Source organism: Ogataea angusta, assembly GCF_019207475.1.
Source record: "Ogataea angusta isolate 61-244 chromosome Unknown 61-244_NODE_2_length_1002155_cov_89.706849, whole genome shotgun sequence".
NCBI classification, from domain to species: Eukaryota; Fungi; Ascomycota; class Pichiomycetes; order Pichiales; family Pichiaceae; genus Ogataea; species Ogataea angusta.
In genome coordinates, this window is record NW_025065216.1 from 303,076 (window position 1) to 319,749 (window position 16,674).

Genomic DNA, 16,674 nt, shown 5'->3' on the forward strand with positions numbered 1-16,674 from the left:
CACATTGGCATCTGATATTGATTATCCATTCCTATTTGACAACATTTTGCAACAATATTTGTTGTTCAGTACAATACTCGCCTAGTGGATTTCGTGTCTAATTTTCTGATTAAAGGGTTTACAGCGAATTAAAATTTGCACAAACTCCTTGATTATTTCCTTGCATTCCTCAGCGGATCAGTTTCACGACTTGGCAAATGTCCACCAGACCAAACCACTCATCTCCTGCAGCAGCAGCAGCATTGGCAGCTTCAAATAATATGACCAACGCAAACGGATATCAGCAAAATCCGTCAACAACCGCACAATACTCTTCCGCCAGCGCTCCTCCTCCTATGCAGGCACAGGCTCCCGCAATGGCACAGCAACAACAGATGCAACAGAACTCCTCAAACTCGAGCTCCCAAGTGGTGGGCCTCCACTATAAAATTGGTAAGAAGATTGGTGAGGGATCTTTTGGTGTTATATTTGAGGGAACGAATCTAATCAACGGCATCCCAGTTGCGATCAAATTTGAGCCTAGAAAAACGGAAGCTCCTCAGCTTAGAGATGAGTACAGAACTTATAAGCATTTGAACGGAGTAAAGGGTATTCCTAGTGCATACTACTTCGGTCAAGAGGGTCTCCACAACATTCTGGTCATTGATCTTCTGGGCCCATCTTTGGAGGACCTTTTTGATTGGTGTGGCCGCAAGTTTTCTGTGAAAACTGTTGTTCAGGTGGCTGTCCAGATGATAACTTTAATTCAAAGCGTCCATGAGCGAGATCTTATCTACAGAGATATCAAACCTGACAACTTTTTAATTGGGAGACATGGTCTTCCTGACGAAAACTCTGTTCACTTGGTGGATTTTGGCATGGCCAAGCAATACAGAGACCCAAGAACCAAGCAGCATATACCTTACAGAGAGAAAAAATCGCTGAGCGGAACAGCTAGATATATGTCTGTTAACACACATTTGGGAAGAGAGCAATCCAGAAGAGACGACTTGGAGGCACTCGGGCATGTGTTTTTCTACTTTCTCAGAGGGCAGCTACCATGGCAGGGACTCAAGGCACCTACCAATAAACAGAAGTACGAGAAAATTGGTGAGAAGAAAAGAACAACACCAGTTTTGGATCTGTGCCATGGATTCCCACGCCAATTTGCTCAGTATTTGGATTATGTTAGAAACTTGCAATTTGATGCGGAACCCGATTACGAGGGATACAGAAGGCTCCTTTTGTCTGTTTTAGACGATATCGGTGATGTTGCTGATGGTCACTACGATTGGATGGACTTGAACGGCGGTCGTGGGTGGGATGCCACGATTAACAAAAAGCCAAATCTCCATGGTTATGGCCATCCTAACCCTCCAGGGGACAGACACCGCCACAGCCAACAAAGGAGACCTAGAAACACGCAGCAGCCGACCGGCTCTGGTGCAGCTGGTACACAGGCTTTACCCTCTTCAGCACTTCCTGGCCAAGTTTACAGAACGCAGGATACACACTCTGGCGATAGACCTCTGCCAAACTTGCCAGATAAAAGTGGCAGGTTCTCGCCGGCTAATCAAGGCTCGCCTCTTGTCCAACAACAAGGACAACAGTATCAGTATCAAAACATACAACAACAGCCTCAGGCAATCAGTGAGCCAGTCAAGATTCAGCCCGGAGCAGGAAAACAGGAAACGGCATCAAAAAAAAGCAGCAAGGGATTTTTTGCCAAGTTGTTTGGGTGTTGTTTGTAGATGAGAAGGTTGGGCCCAAAGGTGTACTTTCACTGTTTTTAAAAGTTTTATACTAGAGATCAAAAGTTTCACGTGACTAAACAAATCTTTTTCGTAAATATTGAAAAATTGTTCATGGGCTTATTAAAAATGTCAGCTTACTTGAAAGAAACATACATTGCCCAGCTGGCAGTCCAAAGAGCTACTCTCCTGACACAAAAGGTTGCTGTTGAGCATTTGAAAGGTATTAGTAAAGAAGATCATTCACCAGTTACTATCGGGGATTTTGGAGCCCAAGCAATAATCATCAATTCGATCCTAAGGAACTTCCCAGGCGATGAGGTTGTTGGTGAAGAAGACTCTCAACTGATCAAGGAGAAAAACCTTGGTGACAAAATCCTTTCGCAAGTGCAATATGTTCAGGAGCAGGACTCCAGCAACAATGATTCTCTGGGTGTCATTGAGGACAGCGGCGCTTTATGTGATATCATCGACAAGGGACAATCCAAGGGAGGACGCAGCGGCCGTATTTGGGCTCTAGACCCAATTGACGGTACTAAGGGATTTTTAAGAGGAGACCAGTATGCGGTGTGTCTTGCATTGATGGTTGACGGTGTTGTCCAAGTTGGTGTTATTGGTTGTCCAAATCTTCCCCATGATCTAAATGACGAATCATCGCCTGTGGGAGGACTTTTTACGGCAGTCAAAGGCTCTGGGTCTTATTTCCAGGACCTCAAGTCCGATCTAGTGTATCCTTTCAACAAAAGCATCAGAATCCAGGTGGATAATTCTCTTCCTGTCGAGCAGGCTAGAGTTCTAGAGGGTGTTGAAAAGGGACACTCATCTCATAGTCTACAATCTTTGATCAAGCAGGGTCTCAATATACAAAGCAAATCCGTGAACCTTGACTCACAAGTGAAATATTGCGCGCTGGCCAAAGGTGATGCTGAAATCTATTTGAGACTTCCAAGAGACCCGGAATACCGTGAAAAGATCTGGGATCATGCTGCGGGTGCTCTTTTGGTTAACGAAAGTGGTGGAAAAGTCACTGACATTTATGGTTCACCTCTAGATTTCAGCCATGGCAGAACATTGAACAGCCAAGGTGTTATAGCTGCTACCACAAACGTTCACGATCAGATTATCATGACCATAAAAAGAATAATTGGGGAAAAGGGACAAAAGCTGGGGGAATATTGTAAATAAGCAAGAAGCTCTTACCTCACGTCATCACAATTGTTCAATGTCTAGGTTTATTTATACTGCAATAGTTAGTGCGAAAAAAAAAAAAAATGTTTAGATCAAATGTCACGTTCTAAGTTTGTATCTCTGTTTAAGAGTTCGCCGCTGTATGACTTTCTTATCCCCTTCCAACGAGCTCCGAACCAGTGGGTTGCACGCTACATCATAATTGTTTTCGCCATCATTGTGCGATGTGCAGTTGGTCTGGGACCTTACTCGGGACAAAATACACCTCCAATGTTCGGAGATTTCGAAGCTCAGCGCCATTGGATGGAGATTACAACGCAATTACCAATCTCAAAGTGGTATTTCTATGACCTTCAGTACTGGGGGCTGGATTATCCACCCTTAACTGCTTTTCACTCCTGGCTTCTCGGAAAATTTGGCTCCTGGACAGACGTCTCGTGGTTCGCTCTTGATGTATCAAGAGGGCTGGAAACCGACGACTTGAAATCCTACATGAGAATAACAGCACTTTTGAGTGAATTATTGATTTATATCCCGGCAGTACTAATGTACACCAGATGGATGGGAAGATATTACAACAAGGCTTCTCCTATTGATCAAACTATCATTGCAGCGGCCATTCTCTACCAACCATCTCTGATCATTATTGACCATGGGCATTTTCAATACAACTCTGTGATGCTTGGTCTTTCTCTCTTTGCAATTGTCAACCTCTTGGAAAATAACTATGCTTTGTGCTCAATATTCTTTGTGTTGGCTCTTTGTTTCAAGCAAATGGCACTCTACTATGCTCCAATCTTCTTTTTTTATCTCCTCAGCGTGTGCATTTTTCCATTTTCCAAGATGAACCTTCTCAGATTAGTTTCCATAGGAGTCTCCGTGATCTCCACATTCGTGTTAATATTTTTACCCTTCGTGTATAAGGGCGGATTCGGCCAAATCATTCAGATACTGATTCGTGTGTTCCCATTTGATAGAGGTATTTTTGAAGATAAGGTGGCCAATTTCTGGTGCGCAACAAACGTGATTATTAAATACAGAAATACCTTCACTCAGAATCAGTTGAAGAAACTTTCTCTCCTGTTGACGTTGGCAGGGATTTCTCCCGCTTCCATCACTATCTTTCTCAAGCCAAGCAAGACATTATTTACCTGGTGTTTAGCATCGTGCTCGTTAGCTTTCTATCTCTTTTCGTTTCAGGTCCACGAAAAGTCAATTCTTCTGCCGCTAATGCCTATCACCCTTCTCCTCAATGAAGTTGACCCCGACGTTATATCCATGGTTTGCTGGATTGCCAACATTGCCCTGTTCTCCATGTGGCCGCTTCTCAAGCGAGACCAATTGTCTCTTCAATATTTTGTTCTAGGGATTTTGAGCAACTGGCTCATGGGTAACTTGAGCTGGATCAGAATGTATCTCAGAATGGCCAAAGTTCCTATTTATGCCAGAGAACTAGCAATGCCAGTGCTCCCCCACAACTTATTTTGGCGCATTGTCATCATCAGTTCGTACACTCTGGCCTCGTTGCTACACATACTCGATTATATTGTTGAGCCCCCAAAGCAGCTGCCACATCTCTGGGTCATTTCTAATGTCGTACTGTCTTTTGGCTGTTTTATGTTGTTTTGGTGTTGGGCAAACTACAAAATCATTCACAAAGCAACCTTCAAGGTTAAACCCAAATAATAAATTCAAATTGTATCATTGGACTCGGCTAACATTTTTCCAGAGCCCAATGGAGAAATTGACGGCATCTACGCATTCAGGGAGCCTGATTCCTTCTTTCAGTTTACGATCGTGGGTGAAGAATCCCCATTGAGTTTCCCACGTACTGCCTTCCTCGTGCCATATCTTTTTCCATGGCTCATCAAAGGCTTCGAAATAGTACCATGCAAATTCTTGCGTCTTGGGCGAACATGCCCATGATTCAAGGAATTGCTGCATTTCTTTTTTCCCGGCAACTGAAGCCATGTATTGTCCACCACCAGTTGGCCAGCCAACTTCAGTAACGACAACTCGAACTTCTGGCCGTATATTATGGACAAAAGGCAATACCTGCTGCTCAAGGAAATCTGTTGTCCATTGCACTCCTGCTTTGACTGTCTCTCCTCCAAAGAAGGGATGAATGTTAGCACCGATGAAGTCGCACGCTTCAACCATTTCACGCTTGACTTGAGATCCCAGCTCAGAGGTCCCAATTGGAATGTCTCCGTACCCAATGGACTTTGTATAAGTTCTAGCCTCTTCCACGTACGAGACTAACTCTCTCACAGTTTTATCTTCCCTGAAGAGCACTTCATTTCCAATGATTATTGAGTTGAAGTAGCGTTTTGGGAAGTTGCTGAGCAACCATTTCAATTCATTCATCTGTTTCCAATTCGAATGATCGTCTTCTCCAATCCAGACTCCGAGGGCGATTGTCATGTTCAAATCAAGCTCTTGGAAAGCTTTGAGGATAAGTTCGGCTTGACGGCACTGCGTCCCATAGGTTCTGACCCTAGTTGTGACTCTTGACAATAATGCGACATCCAATAAAACGTCTCTTTCCGTGACCTGACACATCGGCTCAATCACCCCTCTTGGGGCGTATGATAGGCCGTAAAAGGATTGTTTTAATCTGTCATCCTCCATCAAGGCCCTTATCTCGTAGTCGCCCTGGTATTTGCTGCTGATACCTTTGAATGAGTTGATTATCGAGTGATTAAACAGAGTGTTGTTATTTTGAAGGGTATTATTGCGAAGGGAAAAGCTGTCTGATATTTTGCCATTGCCGAGATTGAAATCACTAAAAATGCTAGTAACTTCCGGATATCTCTCAGTTTCATCCAACATTTGAAAGTATTGCGCCACTTGTTCCCTTCCGACTTTGGAAGGAGACCACGCTTTGATAGACACCAAAGTCGCATATATAAGTAAAAGGATAAAAACAAAGGCCAAAAAGATCCCAATCCACGGAGACATTGTGAGGCGGTACTGATAGACCGGCTCGGGTTTTGCTAGTTTCTCGCATTCTGCATCTTTAAACTCCACAGATTTCTTACGGTCTTCCGAGTGAACCATGGTCTTTCTCGTCGATCCTCCAGTGTATTTACGCACACTCGCTTTACTAAAGGAGAATTCAGACTTCGAGCTTTTGACACTGGCTCTCTCAAGTGCGTCGACATCTCCGAAAGCCCATGGTTGAGACACAGACCCCTTTTTGCTAGACATTCCAGTAATGGAGGCAGCAGAGTTTATGGCATTGCCGCTATCATTGCTGGCCAAATGCCCATGCTCTTTGATCGTCCTGTATCTATTGTACGAACGCAAGGTTTCAATTTCGGCATCAGTCACTGATTCTTTTTCATTTTGGCTTTTGATTGATGCCTCTATCTCGTTGGGCGATACATATCCGAATTTTTGGATCAGGTTTTGCCCTTCAGACCAGTCGCTTCGCCGGTCACCAGGGCTGCCATTATCCGGACTTCTCAATTTCGGAATTGAAAGCTTGGAAGTTTGTTCGCCTTTCAAGTCAGCCGATTCAAGGGTTCCCAGAACGCTAGTCGTCATTCCTGAGTCTCCCTCTCTGACAATTTGTTCGTATGGATCAAACTGCGACAGCAGGTTGGCTGGAGATGCGCTGGATAGATCAATAAGATTTGAAGTCTCTCTGTGCTCCATTCTGCGAATTCCGATTGATTCAGGCTCTACAGAAGTGGTTCTTTCGTCAGGATAGCTGGAGTGAATCTCCCGCGGCTCACTTGGCTGTATATTTCCGGAGTAAAATCGATCAACGCTCTTGAGTCTTATGACCGCTGGCTCTGGAGAGGTAGACAGCGGAGGGACCGGAAATTGCATTGTATTCCTTCTCAACTTGATCTCTTTCTCTTGGTCATCTTGATATACGCCATACTGGTGATAGTTTATCCCTTCTTTGGGGGAGCCAATTTCTTGCACGTTTGCTAACTCTTTCTGAGCCTCTATGGCAGAAGCACTGTTGACCTTTCTCCCTGAGATGAGAGTCATCAAAGAAGTGATAAGATCAAATACTTTTTTTTTTCTTTCTTAGCGCCTCGAATTAGGGATATTATCATATCCCTGGAAATGTAGTTTGAACAAAGATATAAAAAATATCTAAATAAATGCTATGCCTTCAAAGTCATTGGAAGCCGTTGCAGGAATATCAGAGCCATATATTCCACATGATTTCTCAGCAAGAGTTTTTGAGCCTGAAACATCACAGTTCACGGTAGCCGTCGCACGGCCCTGTAGTCTCGTTACCAATAGGTTGGAATACTCAGTGAACAAAGCATTGAATTCTGTTAGTAGGCTTTCAGGAATTCCAAAAGCATATCTTGAGGTATTTCCCGGCTCGTTCAGCGAGTCCAATAATATAAATAGTCTCTTGAAATCAGCCATGTCATCGTATCCCAAGAAAGCAACTGATAAGTAATTCAGGAGCTGATATAACAAGTCAGAACATTGTCTCCAGGATTCCTCGTTCAGTGTTTTATAAGCCCCAATTTCTGAACACAAGGTGATTAATCTCACTAGAGTCCAGACATCTGCCTGAGAAAACGATTTGCGTTTTTTCACGGCAAGGATAATTATATCCAGCCAGTTTTGGAGATGAATCCAGTGGGAGTTGTCCGAAGGAATTTGATGCACGTGCAACGAGATTATCGTCAAAAGAGAGTAAAAAACCGATCTGTGAAGTGGATTGACTTCCAAAACGGGCAACTCATCAAGGTCTGCAACCACGTCATCCTGGAAAAGCTCAAGCTTGTAATTGATCAACGAATTGATATACTCGCTCTCCAAAAGGATCATGAGATCTGTCATACTATCTGTTGATTCAAAGCGCTCGTTAAGTGGCGCTTGAACGTCCTCAATTGCCAGTTCATGCCTCAAGTCAATGAATTCTGGCACTGTTTGTAAAACGGAGCTTGCCACAGTATTAAGATAGCGGATCAACGTGACGAAATCTTCTTTGGGTTTTTCAAACTTTCCCTGCGCGATAGATCTCTTGTATACATCGCTCAAGGACTTCACAAACAGCTTCAGATAGTCGACATCTTGTTCCCTGCCTTTTTTAGCACCGACCACCAAACGAGCAAGGATCCGAACGCTGACTCTCATTATTTGACCCGAGAATTCCTCCATTGTCATATCTGACAGATTCTTTCCAGTTCTAAATTCCAAATATCCGCTGTGTTCGTTCTGTTGTGCCAATAGTTTACAGAAATCGAAGAGATCTTTAGTGCATATATCAGCAAGCTTTTGGAGGAATACCCTGAACATCTCTGGAAATGAGCTGGCGGAAGCTTGGTCCCTGTAAAATGTCATCACTGATGTGAAGAATGCCAACTCGTACTTGGACCTCATGTCGGCAGCGCCAAAGTACTGCCACTCCAGGTGGATCAAAGCATCAACAACAACTCCAGTGACAGAGCTGATATGTACCCAAAGATGAATGCTCGACTTCTTGAGGGAGTCGCTAAGCAACTCTGGCGCTAGCACAATCGATTTCAACGCAGAAAGTAATTCTGTTCGTATTTTGGGGGATAAACTATGGAAGGCGGCCGGCTTCATCCATATGAGTTTTCGAATAACATCTATCGTTCTTTGAATCATGACTGAAAGGTGGGATGTTCGAAGTTTCAATAAAGTGATGAACAGCAATAAGTACTGGCCAATTCTGCCGTCTTCTTTATCGTCAATAGCTGCATCACATAGCTGTTTCGCCAAATAGCGCAATTTATCCAACGATGCATCTGAGGTCAACCGTAAGCTATTGATTGAGTCGACAACTTGAACCAAGCAACCACGAATAAGTGGCATAGGAATCTTTTTAAAAACTTCAAACTGACATTGTGTGTACGAGCTAACGAGATCGAGGGTATGCTCGTATGCAGATGTTGATCCAAATGCAACCAAAACCCCAAAAAGACTAGCCACTTGCTTCGAAAAGTCATGTTTGAATAGTCGAGTCATCACCATAAGAAGGCTAATCCGATTTCCAAGAAGTTTGACCGTACATGTGCTAATATCGCTCACAGGAGTGACTTTTTCGATCAGGCTCATCTTTTTCTCTGGTTCCATATATTGCTGGACATGAAGGGTAAGGAATTTGATGTACATGTCTAGACACCCATCAGATTCTGAGATTGTAAGGGACAAGGGCACGTTGCAAGTAACTCTCTTCGTGCTGCCGATATTTTCAAAGCGGTGGTAGCTGATGAGTCTATAGATTTTCACCAACAAAAGCTCCTCAAAATTCCATTTCAGCTCCTTGATAATTTTCATGATCGTCGATAGAACAGAACGATACTTCTGTATATTTATGGCGTCCTTAAGAGCTTCAACCTCATGGATGAAAAACTCCCAATCAACCAAGACTGGCTTCTGAGAATGAATAAAATACAGATAGCTCACCACGTTTTCAAATGGCAACTCATGCTCTTTGGCCAATGATGCAACCTGATTCCACGGGTTTGGGCACAAGGCAAAAAACATCGACATCGATTCCATAAACTTCGATGAGTCATCTTTCAATGCACAATAGAATTGAGACTTGGAAATTGTGCATGCCAATCTGTTGACGTGTCTTTGAAGCTTTACCACGACGTGATCGAAACCCTGATGGTCTTCCTTAAGCTGTCTCATAAGTCTACCTGTGAGAGTAGCCAATGTTAGATGAAAAGGGGCATATAGAAGTTTGGTTTTAGCTTCAGCGGCGAGGTCCAAAAATGTCCAACACGAGGATAAAAGCACTCTTGCGAACTTTATGAAATCGTGTCGGCTCCATTTAAACATATTCCAAGTCAATTGCAGAATGCGAATGTAGGCTTTCCTTATACTGTTGTGTTCATCCTCAGATAATGCTTGTCTAGCAAGAGATGAAAACACCTGCTTCAGCAAGGCATCTGTCAGTCTTGGACTTTTATCTGTGTTGGAGTTGTCAATTGAGTAATGCAGGTTTTTAAATGAAAATTCAATAGGCTCATACTTGTAATAGTCGCCATCCTCGTTCGAACAAGCATGGAAAAGGTTGGAATTGATCAATGAGGTCTTTCCAGGGTCAAGATCCCGATATATCTCAAGACTCAAATCTCCCATATGGAACGCTTTTTGCAAAGTTGTCTTACCCAATCTATCTAGGACATTAGTATAGGTATTGGTTTTGTTTTGCAATGGTTGCCTGACCTCGATCACTTCCTCGTTTGCTATATCTTCCAGTTGAGCAGTGCCAAAAATTCGACGTCTCTGGTAATAAAAATGTTTTGGATCTCCTGGGTTTCCCGCAGCAGCGAGCTTCTTTCTGCGTTTATGACTTGCTGTTGTGGCACGTTTCTCTATGTCATTTGATGGCTTCTCTGTGTAGATTATATCATGACCGTCATTAATCCATATCATTTGTTCGAGTGGTCGTTTGGACAGTGGCTCTGAGGTTCGTTGAAGCACCTTACGTCCGTACCTCAGCGAAGGAGTTTCACTTCGCGGCCTTCTAGATGCACCTATGCGTGGTCTTCTAGGTTTGCTCTTCGCAATTCCCTTGGTGTTCGGCGCTCTGTTAAGCATGTAATCAATGCCTGCTGATAGATCTTCTTCAGCATAGTTTTTACCAATAGTCACCTCAAAAAGCTCTCTCACATCAGAGTCGGATGATGCAGAAGAAAGCACGTTTACATCTTCAGCACTCTCGAAAGTTGGGGCCAATTGCAAAGGCGTGTATCCTTCCTCCGTCTCCTCGTACTTGAACGGCCTAATCTCTGTTTGGGAGTCCTCGTTGGTCAAGAAATCGGAAAACTCGTCACTTCTGGCGTATTTGTGATTCTTCTTGCGTGCAAGGCCTGGTCGTGTAGCCCTTGGTCCTCGTTGATGTCTGATTACCGATTGTGGTTTATTCAGCTTCAAAAAAGAATTTGGAAGGACGCCCTTCAAAGCATTCTTTTTCTTCAGCAAACGGTTGCGAAATACGAAAGCATCCTCCTGGCTGTCCTGACTAGATTCCTTGAGTCCGTCACGACAAGAGAATTCCATCGGAGAAAGGTCATCGTTTTGTCTGTGTAATATTGGAGCCAAAACAGGGGAGGAGAGGATAGGCGGTTCGTCATCCACGTATTCATCCTCACCACTTTCGCTCATGACTTTCTCTTTCTCGATATTATTCTGCTCTGCCAAGTTGTGAGTTTCGGAGGCGAGGTATGCAGCAAACGTTGGCTTGTAAAAAGGACCATATCCAATCTCTTTTTTCTCACGTTCTTTTCGTTTCTGAGAATAAACAGATTCCAGATATGACATGATTTCATTGTAGGATTTTCCCTGGTCATAGAGATCGTTTAGCTGGTAAATTGACGACAGACCCAGATACACTGCAGTATCAGTGACATACACATGGTCTTGTGAAAATTTATGCCTTCGTGTCCTGCGACTGTAGTCTGGCTCAAGAATGGAATACTCTTCTAGCATTTGTTGTGTGCCTGTTTGAGTCTGTTGTGGCGATGTTGTGGAAGCGTTTACCGGGGTGGTTGGCCCCATTGTAGAGTCTTGTTGTGCCAGAGGCTCTGGACTAAGTGATTGGACACTCACAGGAGTAGTAGGAGGCGAAGAAAGGTCTATACTGACTTGGCTGTTCTCTGCGTCGACCGTAGTGTTTTGCGCTGCTGAAGGTAGATCTCCCTGTGCTGTTGTTTCCTCCTCGTCTGATATAAGACTGATTGATTCATTGGCCACAGGCTCAATCTCTTCCACAGATTCCTCGCTTTCGTCAGTGCTCACCTGTTCGAGTTCCATTCTTTGCAACCGTACTAGGTTGCGGCGATCGGCTTTAGAATCGAGCCGATCTTCAATAGCCTCGTAGTAGGCTTTGCCACCGCGGCCACGGGTAGCTTGGTAGCGCTTGAAATCTTCCAGATACACATTGAAATCTCTTTTCTTGAAGCGATGTTTGGCAACTTGATGCCGTTCATAGAAATGTCGTAATTTGATATACTTTCTGTTAAGCATGTAAAATATTCGTCCGTCGGAGACACCATTTCGAGAAATGGTGTCTAAGTCAGTACGAGAGGCAAGATTGAGGTATTCAGCCAGATCCGCAGTGTAGACATGCCGTTGGCAAAATCCGTGTCTACGCGTCTTTCTTCCAGAGATCTCATTGATGCGGTCTTGTACCGTGACCTGATGGTCGGGAGAAGCAGTGGCCAAGAGCTGTTCAACCAGATCCCAGCTGATCGTTTCATCCTCTCGCATGGGAGAGTTTGGCACTTCAAACTCAACCATCCAACAGTTCACACCACCTGTGCAGTCTCAAGTTGATTTGTAAAACGCGTTTTTTATGTTAAAAAAATTATGTCAGCACAACTTCAACCTTAAAAATATCTAAACAATGTCTTCACCCCACCAAACGACTCCACGGACGTCTAAATCACCATCAAAACGTAAATCCGTAAGTTCCCCTGCTCGTTCTACTAACTTGAAGACCCCGATGAGTATCTCGACTGCCACGGCCCAGTTACTCACCTCTACCAAGGCCTTGCTCCAGTCTTTAACTGCCTGGGCCAACAAAACTGCTTCTGTTGGCGAGGTTTCGGCCAAGTTCGTTCAAGTCGGTGATGATTTCAAGGCACTCCGAAGAGCTTATGTGGCTGGTGGTGTTGACACTAGCGATGTCAAAGATATTCCAAATCTATTGAGGAAAGTGCTGGAGGAATCGTTAATCTTGGAGCCGTCACAAAGCACACTCGATATGTTTCTTCCGAAAGTTGGTCAGATTGTAGCAGAGCTGATGAAGACGCTGAAAGAAAAACAGGCAGAGTCTCAATCGGTTGCTGAAAAGCGGAAGTCTCAAAATCACCGCTCTGTCTCGGGCCCAGCAAATGTGTCTGCTTCAGCTACTAGTCCCCCGCTTCCTCCACCCCCGTCTGAGTCCAAAAATGATGCTATATCCCGTCTTCAAAACAATCACTCGCTTATGAGAAAAGCCTCGAAGCGGTTCTCGGCCTACCAAACCTCTAAAATAATGTCCATGAATGCAATCAGTCCTCGCAATTCTCCAGCCCCGGCTGAGAAACAGACATTAAGTCCCGAACCGCCAAGCAGTCCATTGCAAGCAGAAGTCTCAAAGAACATCAAGAAGTCTGAGATTCATCAGCAGCTTACGGCTCCATCGATCACATTAGAGGAAGCTTTCGATAGTAAAAAGACTATCTTTATTAAGCTCGAAGGACGCGTTAAGAAAACACAGATACAATTACCAATCACAATCACTCAACTGCGCACCCTTTTCACAGAAAAGTTTGGATACGTGCCCGAGGATGATTTTCCTCCAATTTATATACAGTTGTCGCCAACAGACGTCGCATACGAGCTTGAAGATACTTCAGAAATCACAGACTCTGTCATTATTTCACTTTCAGAGCCCGATTTCACTACCACGTTAATGAAGGAGATGAAGAACCAAACTGAAACGCTGCGAAATGAAATTGCGAAACTTGAACAGAACTTAAGTGGTCGCTTGGGGAATTCAGGTGCAAGTGCTATTTCCAAAGAGCCAGCAGTCAATTCATCAGCCTCCAATCTCACCTCAAGTGATATAACAGCCGAAGTTGAGAGTCTCAAAACTGAACTTACAAAAGCTAGACAACTACAGAAAGCACTAAAAAAGCGTGTTGGTGCCGCGATTGAAGACGCGTTGGAGCTCGTTGAAAACTTTCAAAATTCAAGTCTGTCGCCCGAGGGAGTTATCAGCGACCCATACATGGAACAATGCAAACGCAAGGTTAGTTCCGAGTGCGAAAATTTGGTCACTAGAATTGATGATTTGCAGGACATCATTGAAGCTCTGAAACTGGACATTAGCAAGCGTGGAAGCAAACCCACACAGAAACAAATTCTTCAGGTCCAAAAAGAGCTTCAGACGACGAAAACGAATCTTTCCTCGCTCCTGCAATATATGTCCGTCGAACGCAAGAATTGGAACGCCAGATGGCAAGCAGAGCTTACTGCCGTCTTGGAAGAGCAAGAATTTTTCAAAGAGCAGGAAACTATTATACATTTGCTTGAGGAAGATCTAGGTTCTGCGGATGATACATATGCGTTGATAGTGAAATGTGTTGAAGAGTTGGAGAAGAACCCAAAACTAATGCGCGGTGGAAGCATAGCTCTCCCTCCTCCAGATCCATCTGTTTCAATAAGCCAAATGAGAAACGCCTTAATGGACGAGGTCCTTAGTTTGAAGCCAGATCATGATTCCAGGGTTGAGGCTATCATAAAGGCCGAGAAAGTCAGAGAAAAGGAAAGGGAGATCCTAATTGGCAACCAGGACAAAGATGAGTCAGATAAGTCATCAGAGTTGCAGGGCGATGGTATCAATAATGATGTTTAATGGTGATTAGTAACGAGACCAATAATGCTGGTCAGAAATGTTTAAGAAGCCTGCGGATATACGTCAAGTGTGATGTACCTACTTTCGTAATTATCAACCTTTCCGTTTGTAGCAGAAATTGGTCAAACCTTGAACTTTCGAGTCTGTCGTTTCGTGCTACTGATTTCCTCGATTTCCTGAATCTCACAGAAAGGGACTGAATGAGGATCTCTAAATTTTGTATCAAAGTTTTCTCATCATTGATCTCACAGTTGAAAAAGTCTGAGGCCAATGCCTGCTTGAGATGAATTACCAGAGCGGAGTACAGAGCTTTAAAAGATGGTACTCGCACTGGAGTCAGATCATAGGAGTCAAGATTCTTCGTGACACTTAGCGTCCTCAAATTTATTGTGGTCCCGAGAAAATCAACTGTATCCTCGGACACAAAACTCTTTTGCTTGTTTACCATGATGTTGAATTGGGGAATGCGATTCTCAATGAGGCTTTGATATTTTGCTATTACGTCCCTTTTTGTTGACAATATTAGAAAGTCGTCAGCAAGCCTGATGATTTTTACATCTCCACTTCCTAGAGAAAGCAGGTATTCTGTGAGCTTGTCGTAGACAATTTCACAAAAGATACCAGAGAGGGGAAAACCTTGGAAAACACCTCTTTTTCTGTGAAACGTCTCTGATGAGGAGAACAAAGCTGCGTGTTCCAGTTGCTGCTCGACAATCTTCATAATTTCGCTTTTCTTCAATACGGAAGGGCTATTGGCGTGGGACAGAATTTTATCTGAGATTGTGCTTTCATGCCCCTCCAACACTGACAGTTTGCGACGCTTTCGTTTCCCAGCAGCAGTAGGGGCGCTAAGTACAAAATAGCGTTCAATGTTAAATTGAAAGGTTTCGGGTGTCTCTTTGAGCAGCTCAGAAATCAGTGGCAATATCATTGTTCTGGGCAAGGTATCATAGGCCTGCCGGATGTCAAACTTCAGGGCATATACTGAGCCAGTAATTTGATTTTTGTATTTCAACAGCTCACAAGGGAGATCACTCACTGAAATGATACAGTTCTTCTTACGTTTGTGTGAAAGGACAAGGTTTGCCACTTTCACTTCATTCTTGTGACGATCCATGTACTCGAATACACTTTTTCCTGAACCCTTGAACGGCATTGTAATGAATCGCAAATCGTGAGCTTTCGGTAGAAGTTTTAGGCTACCAATAAAGTCGTCATTTTTTGCATAAGTGAAGTAGCTATTCAGATTTTCGGGTCTCCTCTGCAGGAACTGGCCATAGTATTTGTCTTTGAATTGCTTTGAGATTCGTCTCCAGGTATCGTGTCTATAATAGAGTAGTTCGAAAGATTGGGAAATATCTGTGACATGGAAAAAAGAAGCTACCAGCTTGAACAGCACTGAGTTGAAAAACCACCAAATGAATTGAATCCACGTGTTTTGCGCTCTCGTAAACTCGTGTTTGTTCATTTTTTTGCGTGGTACCAGCCAGTCAATATCTGTGATCCTGAAATTCTTTGCAACATTACACACATATATGGAATCCTTTTTATGGCTATTGAGAACTTCGGCGATCTTTTTGAATAGCACTGACTTATTATGCGGCGACCCAAATAACTTCTTGGGCATGATCTTTTCAAGAATGATGGTAACGAATTTTATCACGCTTGGTTTTCCCACCGCTAAGTCAAAATTAGACTTGATGTTTGTTGGTTCGGGACATATTGAGTCTAATATATATGGATAGTCTGGTTGATGGTTAATGTGATTAATGCGCATTGATTGAAGCAGAAACTCAAGTTTTGGATGGCGACTATTTTTGGTTTTGAAAACGTCGTATATCAAAGAGGCAGATTCAGGCAATGGATCTAGCCGTTGCAAAGACCATACTTCACTATAGAGCATGTTCCTTATACTCAAAAGCGATGATCTGCATTGCTTCCTGTAACTGGATTCGTTCAATTCGCCCCATAGATAAATGTTCTCCATTCGTGCCGTGTAATTGATTAAAAGATCCAGAAACGTCTCCGTTCCTATGATTGTGTGTACAATTCTGAATTCCGGGGACTTTAATAGATTGGTGACAGCATTCCTGCCCTTGAAGCCATAGCTGTTGGCTATTTGTAAGTCATCACCTGTCACTATCCCATTGATCAAAGCATTTTCGATGCAATTATCAGCCAAATATTTGACTAGCATATCGATCAGCTCTTCGTGACTGTAGTTTGGCTCTAGCAGCGAGGACGGAACCTTACGGTCGCCGACACGCTCGAGCTGTATATCCCGTCCTGTTCCGTACCAGTTTGTTTCAAAAAGATCACGGATCAAGGGTATAAAATCATTAGAAGTTGTGTTTTCATCAACATACTGATCAAGCTTCATAAGAAATTATT

General features: G+C 43.5%; 7 protein-coding genes across 7 annotated transcripts; 4 read left to right on the top strand and 3 right to left on the bottom strand.

The window, feature by feature from the left end:
* Positions 1 to 197: 197 nt before the first annotated feature.
* KL928_000992 (uncharacterized protein) lies at positions 198 to 1,730 on the top strand (the record flags this gene model as incomplete). Its single annotated transcript, XM_043206748.1, has 1 exon — positions 198 to 1,730. The coding sequence occupies one exon, from the start codon at positions 198 to 200 to the stop codon at positions 1,728 to 1,730; it is 1,533 nt and encodes a 510-aa protein (XP_043061451.1).
* A 129-nt stretch (positions 1,731 to 1,859) lies between these two features.
* KL928_000993 (uncharacterized protein) lies at positions 1,860 to 2,915 on the top strand (the record flags this gene model as incomplete). Its single annotated transcript, XM_043206749.1, has 1 exon — positions 1,860 to 2,915. One exon carries the CDS (start codon positions 1,860 to 1,862, stop codon positions 2,913 to 2,915), a length of 1,056 nt encoding a protein of 351 aa, XP_043061452.1.
* A 99-nt stretch (positions 2,916 to 3,014) lies between these two features.
* KL928_000994 (uncharacterized protein) lies at positions 3,015 to 4,604 on the top strand (the record flags this gene model as incomplete). Its single annotated transcript, XM_043206750.1, has 1 exon — positions 3,015 to 4,604. The coding sequence occupies one exon, from the start codon at positions 3,015 to 3,017 to the stop codon at positions 4,602 to 4,604; it is 1,590 nt and encodes a 529-aa protein (XP_043061453.1).
* Positions 4,605 to 4,619: 15 nt separating this feature from the next.
* KL928_000995 (uncharacterized protein) lies at positions 4,620 to 6,923 on the bottom strand (the record flags this gene model as incomplete). The annotated part of the gene is made up of 1 exon (XM_043206751.1): positions 4,620 to 6,923. The coding sequence occupies one exon, from the start codon at positions 6,921 to 6,923 to the stop codon at positions 4,620 to 4,622; it is 2,304 nt and encodes a 767-aa protein (XP_043061454.1).
* A 108-nt stretch (positions 6,924 to 7,031) lies between these two features.
* On the bottom strand, positions 7,032 to 12,179 carry KL928_000996 (uncharacterized protein; the record flags this gene model as incomplete). Its single annotated transcript, XM_043206752.1, has 1 exon — positions 7,032 to 12,179. The coding sequence occupies one exon, from the start codon at positions 12,177 to 12,179 to the stop codon at positions 7,032 to 7,034; it is 5,148 nt and encodes a 1,715-aa protein (XP_043061455.1).
* Positions 12,180 to 12,285: 106 nt separating this feature from the next.
* KL928_000997 (uncharacterized protein) lies at positions 12,286 to 14,283 on the top strand (the record flags this gene model as incomplete). The annotated part of the gene is made up of 1 exon (XM_043206753.1): positions 12,286 to 14,283. The coding sequence occupies one exon, from the start codon at positions 12,286 to 12,288 to the stop codon at positions 14,281 to 14,283; it is 1,998 nt and encodes a 665-aa protein (XP_043061456.1).
* A 31-nt stretch (positions 14,284 to 14,314) lies between these two features.
* On the bottom strand, positions 14,315 to 16,663 carry KL928_000998 (uncharacterized protein; the record flags this gene model as incomplete). Its single annotated transcript, XM_043206754.1, has 1 exon — positions 14,315 to 16,663. The coding sequence occupies one exon, from the start codon at positions 16,661 to 16,663 to the stop codon at positions 14,315 to 14,317; it is 2,349 nt and encodes a 782-aa protein (XP_043061457.1).
* Positions 16,664 to 16,674: the final 11 nt, after the last annotated feature.